Here is a 9345-nt window from a genome sequence, read left to right as displayed (position 1 = left end):
ATAGGTTAACAGTTATGTAATGGCTCATAAAATTGAGGAGAGAGAAGAGACTTTTAGAGCAACTCCAATGGAGGGTGCCAAGAGGGGTGTCAACGCCATGTGGCATGACGTGACTTGACACCCTTGTTAGTACTTCATTGGAGTTGAGGGATGGGTGTCAAATGAGTTGGCATGGGGTGCCAAAAGTTGGCATCTCATATGTGTCAACTTCATTTGTGATCCTAATGGTGCATAAAAATAATATTTCTCTAATATATTTATATTAAGTATTTTTTATTAAATTAATGAAGTTGACATCTTGGGGAGTTAATCATTGGAGTGTTTTTTGAAAGAATGGTGCTAAAAATGATATGGAAGAGAGAAAATTTAAAATATAATATTTTTGATAATGTGACGAAATTGGCACCCTTGTTGCTCTTAAGAATTGAAGAGCCACTAGGAGCCTTGTTCGAGTTTTATATTTTGTCATACTTTAAATTTTGATTTAAGGGCTTATTTAGAGAGTGTATCTGAGATGCTCTTGTAAGGCATATATTAAGACACTCTTAGACTTGTTCTTAAAATTTTCTCTTGTCAGTAACACAAACTTTCATTCTGCTCAAGCCATCTCAAAGTCCTCCAAGAGCAGCCTCTCGACTCTCAATTCTTTCCTTGTTTGATGCCATTTTTAACAAAGCTCTAATATTAATGATATGTCCCAATCAAAACTATCGAAAAGTAAGATTAACATTCTCTTTATGGTGATGATCATAACTGCGTATTTAAATAGCAGTTGGCACAAGTAGTTGGACTAGTAATACTTGATAATGATCATAATTGCGTGTTTAAATAACAGTTAGACTAGCAACTGCTCCTGATATACAGCAGGACACTAAAGTTTGTTCAGTTTCTTATGAAATAAAAGCACCACACACATACCACAACTTTTTATTGTAACGAAATCATACTGAAAAGAGTTTTTACATTAACACAGAAGCAAAGATTTACGCCATGGTACATGATCTATACACTTTTTTTCTAACCAAGCTTAGCAATAACATCATTCAGGGTAGATACTGTTTCCGCGTAGGACTTTTCTGCTTTGGTGGAGCTCTTGGTTTTTGCTGCATAGTCCAACTGAGAAAAGAAGGTGAAACTATTAGTTAAACAAATGTCCATTTGTGGTAAGTGGAAGCATGAGTGTGCGAGTATTTGAATTTCTGCAATTGATCAATAACCATAAAAGGAAAAAACAATATTTCTCTTAATGGATGCATTTAAGCTATAAATCGAGGGATTTAACTTACATCGTCAATGACATTGTAAAGCTTTCCAGTGAGAGCCTGGAGTGATTTCTTTTCGTCTTTTGGCTTTGATGCAATGATAGTGTTCAAGTCGTAACGAAGATACGATGCCCTAAGGCGGAGATCCATTTGGACATATGGCCATGCCTTCTTGTCAATAAACTCTTTCACATTAATAATCTCCTTTGCTGATACCTTTGCCCTGGCTGCTGCCTCAACCGGTGTCAGTGGTTGCAGGAAAAACCGATCTTTTAGTGGTAAGTCAAGGTCTCTGGCCTCATCGGAGTTTAAAGTTCCAGCTGCAAAGCCACAGTTTTTTGTTCATTAGTAATTCTTCTTTGAAGATTTCATGTTGGGAGTTAGGACATGTCACATTTTATTTTATATAATTGACAAATAATTTGTTCAGAAAATAAAAAATGTAGCGGAACTTTTATATATAATGAAGATCTTCTTACATTTGCTGATGACAATTACTCGAGATAAAAAATAGGGTATGTCGTAAAAGAAAAAGCAGGGGCATCTTGACAAACAGTACTAGACTTACGCAAACCACCAGACGGTGCTGGAGGGGGTCCAACCTTGATTGAAGTAGCTGCTGCAAGCACATCTTTTGCATAAGACGCAGAGGCCAAACCAGCAGCAACAAGACCAAGCATTGCACGACGGCTTGTCTCCGTGTTCTCTGTCGAAACCTGTTGGGCTCGAATAACAAATCCTGGTCGAGCCATGGCAATCCTTTTGTTGCTAGTGGTGCTCAAGCGGTTTGAGCCGCTGATCTGCATGCTACCTTCCAAGACAGCCTGAGAAGAACCATGTAAACCAGTCAGTGAAGCCATTGCTTGAGCCATGTTTGGTCTTTCCTGCGAAGAATCAAAATTTAAAGCAAATGTAATATGATGGTAAGGCAAGGTGTGAAATATAATGGCTTGTTTTTTGCCTATTGTTTGGCTCTATTAGTGAGATATTTGTAAGAACGAGTCGGTCTCTTATCTGTTCTTAGTTTTCTTGGATAGTTTGGAGAATGCTATTGGCTAATTGTTATTTTAGATCTTGATAAGTAGGGTCAAGTTTTGTTTCAGCATTTATATTTCAGGGGCACTCTATAGTCCATATATACCATCTTTAAAAAAATACATTATTTAGCATTCAGATGTATAATAAATAATTTATATAAGTCTCAAAGTAAAGATATTTTATAATCTGAGCCCAGGTTGTGTTGGAATATAAGAAGAAACACCGGTGGATGAGGTAAGTGAGATGTTTATTCAACATGGCAAGAAGGAATGGTGGAACAGGAGACAAAGTATTAGAAAAAAATAAATCAGAGTTAAATATAACTAATAATCAATCAATCAATTAAACGTAATCCAATAATACCGCCTAGGGCAGTGTCTGGGGAGGGTATATCGTACGCAGCCTTACCCCGCTCTAAAGAATAAAGAGGATGTTTCCTCAAAAGACCCACGGCTTGTGTGTGTGCACAAATATGTGTGTCCTAGCTAAATAATGATCCATAAAAATAAAAGTAAGTACGAGGCAACGATAAATAATGATACAATACCTCAGCCCATGATCTTCTTCACATGGGTTTCGTTCATTAGTTTATTATCGTAAACCCCTTTTATTTCTCATTTTGCACTCCTTTTACATTTCAATTTATTTAGGACCAATTTTGGAAAATTTTAAGTTTCTTATATTTTTATTCTAGTAATATGAAGGTAAAAATAAAATAAACGCATTGACCAACTTGAGGGGTGGGCTTATTATGGATTAAGCCAGTTAGGCCTTTGAAATATTGGGCTTGAGAATAGAATCTCTTGTGAAAATGTTAGGAGCTGATTTTTAAGCATCAGCATTCCTTTTAGTTAGTTACTTTCTTGGGCACTATTGTCAGGTTATCTGGGCCGTTCTTCTTCACAACTATTGTAGTGTAAAACACCTAATAATATGATTAGATTAGTGAAATTAGTGAATGAAATCAAATGAATTAAACTGAACTATTGAAGACGATAAGATTTGGAAAAGGATAAACTCTGAATCAGGAAAAAAGGTTACAACTTGTTGAGTTATTCAAGAAAATAGCAGACTAGTAAACATATGTCCAAAAGTATGTGGCCCGGGCTGAAACAAACTTGGGGGCGCCCATAAGTTTGTGAATTGTCATAATCTATAATACTGCCAGCATGTTACAGCAAAACTAAACAAAGCAAGATACTTATCTTAAAACACACAAAAGAACAAAACAATTAAAATCATTACTAAATTTATACTTGTCTAATATATAAATATCAGAAGCTGCAACTGATATTTTGAACAAGTAGAAAGAAAGAGATGGAAGGACAAGATCAAGAAAGCAGATCTAAAGTCATTGAAGTTAACTCAAAAGAGACCTGGGATTTGTATTTGTCTCAAGCTACTACACAAGGCTCCCCTGTAAGCGAATACTGTATATATTTTCTACTCAATCTAGTTGATTTTTATGTTTAGTTTCATGTTTTAAAGTTTTAATTAAGATAAGTCTTTTTTTTTTTGTTTTATGGGGTTAGATTGTGGCGCACTTTACAGCTGCATGGTGCATGGTATCAGTGTTGATGAACCCATATGTTGAAGAATATGCTTCAACTTACCCAGATATTTTGTTTCTCAGAGTTGATGTGGATGATGTCAAGGTAATATCCCTCAATATTATTCTAATCTCATTTGTTTAGTCGCTTTATATTTATTTGATTCTCAAATCTGGCCGAGAAAGATTTAACTTTTCGAATTTTGGAATTTAGAGCTAGTGTATTTTGGAAGATGTGAGTTTTAGACTTGTTCATGATGTAGTTATGAACATTTTATATTTTAAATTTTGATGTAGTAGTCTCTTTTTTTCCTCATGATGCATTCCATTTTTAATTTCAAAATGTAAATATTTTTATATTATTTCAATATTACCCTTCTCATATAAAAATTAATGAGGGTCGAACAAGAATCTGGTATTTGGGAGGGGTATAATTGAAAAAAACATGATGAAATTTATATTTTCTTAATATAGGTAAAAAAAATCATTTGTTTTAACATAATATGTGTGTATATATAGGAGGTAGCGAGGAGATATGAAATAAAGGCGATGCCAACGTTTATGATGATAAAAGAAGGGGTGGAAAAGAAGATGGTAGGTGCCAATCCGGATGAGGTGAAGAAAGGGATTGAAGCTCTTCTTTAGTCTTCCACCACTCACTTTGTATTTCTCTTTCGTGTGTTTCTAATTTCATGTGTGTATTTTGTATATTGTCAAGTGTTTGCTACTAAGTAGAGGTGTACACGGATCGGATTGGGCGGGTTGGGAGAATTTAGCAACCCAGCCCAATTAGTTCGGGTTTTCAAAATTTCAACCCAATCCAAACCGTTTAAATTTATAACCCAAACCAATTTGTATACTTCGGTTTGGTTCGGTTTGGATCGGTTTGGATCGGTTTGATCGGTTTATTAAATATACAAAATTAATATAAAAAATTATAATAAAATATAATGTTTCAAAGTTTAAAACACTTGAAAATAGTTCAAAACAATATTACAATCCTCCATATTGAATAGTCTTAAGCATCTAATTTTCGACATCAAAAGTACTAATAATATTGTTTACGCTTTAAATATTGGAATGAATCATTAATGCAAAAAATATAACACTAATCAAACATATATTGTACTAATAATATTGTTTACGCTTTAAATATTGGAATGAATCATTAATGCAAAAAATATAACACTAATCAAACATATATTGTTGTTACGAAATGAACTATGAATACGGAGGTTATAAGTTACATTTAGAGTTAGAGATATACGGATCTATGTAAATGGCCTAAACATAATTTTGGATTAACTTATTAGCATGTACATATATATTTTAATCGGGCTGGGTTGAATTGGTTTAAAATTATCGAAAACAATATCCAACCCAATTAAATCGGGTTGATATTTTTTCAACCCAACTATATATCGGGTTGAAAAAAATCGGTTTGGTTCGGCCGAAATAGGATCGGTTCGGTTTGGATTGGTCGGGTTGACCAAACCGTGTACACCCCTACTACTAAGTTTAGTAGTTTCGTTTCTATACACATTTATTTAAAGACCAACTTAGTTTGGTGCACATGATTTTTGTAAGATATACATTAAAAATATGTTAAATGTTTTATAACAAATTATTTCCGTAATATCCCTTCACTTTTGATTTTTTTTCACACAACTTAAAATGCAATAATTATATTCTAAAAATTTTTAATTTTATTTTTTCATAAAATAAAATTTTAAGTTGTAAAAAAAAATTAAAATTTATTATTTTTGTTATACGGTCAAAGCAATTAAAAATATGTTAAAAAAATCAAGCGATAATAAAATAAAACAAAGGGAGTCCATCCTATGGGCGAATAGATGGCTTGTATTGTAGGTGAAAATAATGGAACATATTTGCACCAAATATAATATTTTATAACATACTCTTTATATGAACCATCAACTTCGTACACGCAATAATTATTGTTAAAAATCGTTTACAAATTTAAGATTTTAGTGTGATTATTTATTTATTATAATACCAGGATTTGATTTAGGGATTGATTTTTATTATAAATATGAGTTATATTTATTGTTTCATTCGTAACAAAAAATATAGTACCAAATTTGCTTGCTTCATCTTACAAATCTTAAAATTTTAGTATGACGGCTAATCTAACAGTTATACTTATAACGTATTAGTGTTTTTGATTTTGATGGCTTTTGGCTGTTGCCTGGAAATATCAAAGTTGAGTGTTTAAAGAATATATATATAATCGTTTAGAAAACAAATATTAAGAAGTGTGCAGTAGACTTGTTGAAAGCTACAAACAGGAATACATACTTTTATTAGTTGGTCTGGATTCGGATCCAGAATCTTGAAGAAAATATTGAGTGGGGAAATATAAAATTTTTCCCCGAAGATCAACTACAGGATAACATGACGACCTTCGGTTGGAATCGAATATTTTTGAATTTTATATTATCATGTTTACTAATTATATAATTGACTAGTTGGCTGGTAGGCTCCAAGAGGAGTGGAGGCAAGAAAATTCTGTAAAATGGTTTCTTAAAAAGTGATAGGATCGAAGAAGAGTATCGGTTTTGGTTCAACCTTAATTGTGCTTCCAAGATTTGTTGGGAGTGAAGAGAAGAGAAGAGATGTGAGGAAAATAGGAGAGAAAAGAAATAATAAAAGAAAATAAATCAATCGTGTGCTTTCGAGTTTGTGTAAAAAAAGAGAGAAATTGACTAAAAATAAGAAGATAATGTGTGATGATCTTTCCAAATTGACTTGAGAGTTAGAAAGTGCAATGCTAAGAAAGTATCCCTATTCATTTTTATCTGATTCCGGGACGGAATCCTTTTAAGGAGGGGAGACTGTAATAACCCCAATTTTTGGAATTTTTGAAACACGGATGAATAGTAACTTTTGCTGATAATGCTGATTAATGAAAATTATCAGACCACGCTATATAGGAGTACTGTTATGGAAATTCTAAGATTGTATTAGTATTCCATAAAGTAAATAAGTGTATGTAAAGATCGTCAGAATCCAAACTCGAACACTTTGATTTTTCCCGAAAATCCACCAGATACCGAAAGAATTGAGTATAAGGTAACATGATTAAAAGGATTTAATTCAAGGATTATAAGAGAGGATCATAAAAGGAATATAAAATATTGAGAAAGGTTTAGGGGAACCCAAGTAATAAGATCCCGGGTATGATCCCTCAAACAATAAACGAGAACGAAAGTTAAGCGAACCGTATAACAGATCAGCGGTCATTAGCCAAGTAATTAGGGGTTAATCAAAGAGGATAATGGACGATGATGTCATCACACCAACAAGAGGAAGACAAGTGTAACAAGATGACATAAGCAGATGACATAAGCAGATGACATAAGCATGACCAAAAAGGTAAGGAAGTGTTGGCTGATTATAAACCACACAAAATTTACCATGGTTAAAAGGTTAATTAATCAAAACAAAAACAAACCAACCAATCCAAGGCAAAACAAATCACAAAACACAAATTAGAAGTTGACTTTTGCTTTCCAAGAACAAAAGCTCTCGGCCAAAACCAGAGCAGCAACTTCAAACTACCATATCTCCTTCAATACTCACTCAAATAGTATGTTCTATAGCTCTTTGGAAAGGTATTGAGATGGCCTACAACTCTTGTTCACAAGTCTCGTCCAAATAAGCATGGTAAGACCCTCGTTTTGACAGTTCTTTCAATCTAACTTTTAGAAACTTTAAAACCTAACTTTGTGTTCTTGATTTCTTTGGAAAGATCAAGCTTGTAGGAGGTTAGATTAAGGCTCCCTAAGGCTTCCTAGCAACTTAACACCTACCAAGGAAGGTATCAACTTCAAACCCTAGCTTTGATTTTATGATTTCATTAAGTTTTATGGAAGCATTGTTAGTATTAAGGCTTGATCTTTGATTATAAGTAGTTTTGGTGGATTTGTATTGGTTTTGAATATTGGGTCTTTGATTGGTTGGATAAATTGGTAAAATTTGGAGTTCGGGACTGAGTTTGTAGTATGATGGTTGAATATTGTTGTATTGGTGGTTGTGAGTGAATTGATGATAATTTAGAGTGTTAATTAAATTGGAAATCGCGTAAACATAAACGTCATAATGACCGATTTTCCTTAACTGTTCTGTTCTTAACATCAGGACCCGTGAACTCACTGTTAGGTTTTGACCATTGCCATTATTAGATAGTTCATGTTACGAGCTTCGTTTTGATATGTGGTTCGCTTGAATCCGATGTACGGTTTAGGAGAAATGACCGTTTTAAGTAACGGCGTTTCGCGACCGAACCATTACCCCTCGCCGTACTTTGAAACCTTGGTTAAGATCCTTAAATGACTAATTGGAGTATGAATCAATTATGTAAAGTGGATTAGGCAGTTGGTAGGGTACTCGCAAAAGAATCGCCTTAAAATTCTTAATGATTAATTTATTAAAAATAGTGGAGCCAAGGGTACTCGAACGACTTATGTGATTCGTTAAGCGTAGAAGTGACCATAAGCGAACGTTAAGGTTCAATTGGTTAAAGTCTAGTTTCTTAAGCGACCGGGGTTTAATTCCGACTTATGTTGTTGTTCATAGGTTATCGGACCCACTCTAAGCTTAAGTCTATCCGGGAACACTCAGGCAAGTTTTCTACCCGTTATACTGTTGTTGTGATGTATATATGTATATGCATTATCTTGTGATAAGTGATTGATTATTATTAGCAAAGTCTTGCGATATATTGGAGCATGTGATATGATATTTATATGCATGCCTGTTTTATAATCTTGATATCTAATTGTTGATTCAAAAGCTTATAAGTTGCATAATACATATGCTATAGATAAGTAGTATTTGCGTATACCCTTAGTATAGGGGACCCAAAGGTGAACATTTTCTAAACCGGGAGTCGATGTTCCCGAGTATATTATATATATATTTATATATATAGATATAGTTTTCAAAACTATTAATCGAATAAGGTTTATTCAATAACTTTATTTTAAATAATGAATATTAGTTGAATATTCATTCGAGGGCTTATGACCCTGTTTATTTTATTGAATGAATATTATTAGTTGAATATTCATTCGAGGACTTATGACTCCGTTTATTTTATTTAATGAATATTAGTTGAATAGTCATTCGAGGACTTATGACTCCGTTTATTTTATTTAATGAATATTATTAGTTGAATATTTATTCGAGGACTTATGACTCCGTTTATTTTATTTAATGAATATTATTTTGAATATTCATTCGTGGACTTATGACTCCGCTTATTTATTAAATAATATTCTTTATTTTATTAAAGAATAATGTTTCGATAATCAAACTTATTTTCGATTATTCAAATAAAGATCGTACTTTCGTATAAGTATATCTTTGGCTATTTATTATTCATTTCAAGTATGAGTTTTACAACTTTTACTTCAATTATTTTTATAAGGATTATCCTTATGGGAATATTATTTAAATAATAATATTCAGATA

The 9345-nt window shown here is 32.9% G+C and overlaps 2 protein-coding genes and 1 long non-coding RNA gene across 3 annotated transcripts; 2 read left to right on the top strand and 1 right to left on the bottom strand.

Annotated features, from left to right (window-relative positions):
- Positions 1-944: 944 nt before the first annotated feature.
- LOC141672214 (oxygen-evolving enhancer protein 3, chloroplastic-like) lies at positions 945-2234 on the bottom strand. Its single transcript, XM_074478754.1, has 3 exons — positions 1831-2234; positions 1287-1582; positions 945-1116 (listed from the first exon to the last, which is right to left on the bottom strand). Exons 1-3 carry the CDS (start codon positions 2132-2134, stop codon positions 1018-1020), a joined length of 699 nt encoding a protein of 232 aa, XP_074334855.1. The 5' UTR covers positions 2135-2234; the 3' UTR covers positions 945-1017.
- A 1271-nt stretch (positions 2235-3505) lies between these two features.
- LOC141670508 (thioredoxin-like protein CXXS1) lies at positions 3506-5485 on the top strand. Its single transcript, XM_074476399.1, has 4 exons — positions 3506-3719; positions 3833-3955; positions 4369-4582; positions 5368-5485. Exons 1-3 carry the CDS (start codon positions 3618-3620, stop codon positions 4492-4494), a joined length of 351 nt encoding a protein of 116 aa, XP_074332500.1. The 5' UTR covers positions 3506-3617; the 3' UTR covers positions 4495-4582; positions 5368-5485.
- Positions 5486-7361: 1876 nt separating this feature from the next.
- On the top strand, positions 7362-9109 carry LOC141670800 (uncharacterized). Its single transcript, XR_012554752.1, has 3 exons — positions 7362-7536; positions 7622-7690; positions 8449-9109. It is a non-coding gene; the product is annotated as an uncharacterized LOC141670800 (long non-coding RNA).
- Positions 9110-9345: the final 236 nt, after the last annotated feature.

The sequence above is a fragment of the Apium graveolens genome, chromosome 7 (genome assembly GCF_009905375.1).
Source record: "Apium graveolens cultivar Ventura chromosome 7, ASM990537v1, whole genome shotgun sequence".
Classification (NCBI taxonomy): Eukaryota; Viridiplantae; Streptophyta; class Magnoliopsida; order Apiales; family Apiaceae; genus Apium; species Apium graveolens.
The sequence above is the reverse complement of the archived record's forward strand: the minus strand, read 5'-3'. Positions and strand labels throughout refer to the sequence as shown.

Bases quoted from the DNA above. Each gene is read 5' to 3' on its own strand.
- LOC141670508 (XM_074476399.1), top strand. From the start codon at position 3,618: ATGGAAGGACAAGATCAAGAAAGCAGATCTAAAGTCATTGAAGTTAAC. The intron at 3,720-3,832 runs GTAAGCGAATAC...TTATGGGGTTAG, and splicing joins CTACTACACAAGGCTCCCCT to ATTGTGGCGCACTTTACAGC. The intron at 3,956-4,368 runs GTAATATCCCTC...GTGTATATATAG, and splicing joins TTGATGTGGATGATGTCAAG to GAGGTAGCGAGGAGATATGA.
- LOC141672214 (XM_074478754.1), bottom strand. From the start codon at position 2,134: ATGGCTCAAGCAATGGCTTCACTGACTGGTTTACATGGTTCTTCTCAG. The intron at 1,583-1,830 runs GTAAGTCTAGTA...GTGGCTTTGCAG, and splicing joins AGCACCGTCTGGTGGTTTGC to CTGGAACTTTAAACTCCGAT. The intron at 1,117-1,286 runs GTAAGTTAAATC...TTCTTTTCTCAG, and splicing joins TTTACAATGTCATTGACGAT to TTGGACTATGCAGCAAAAAC.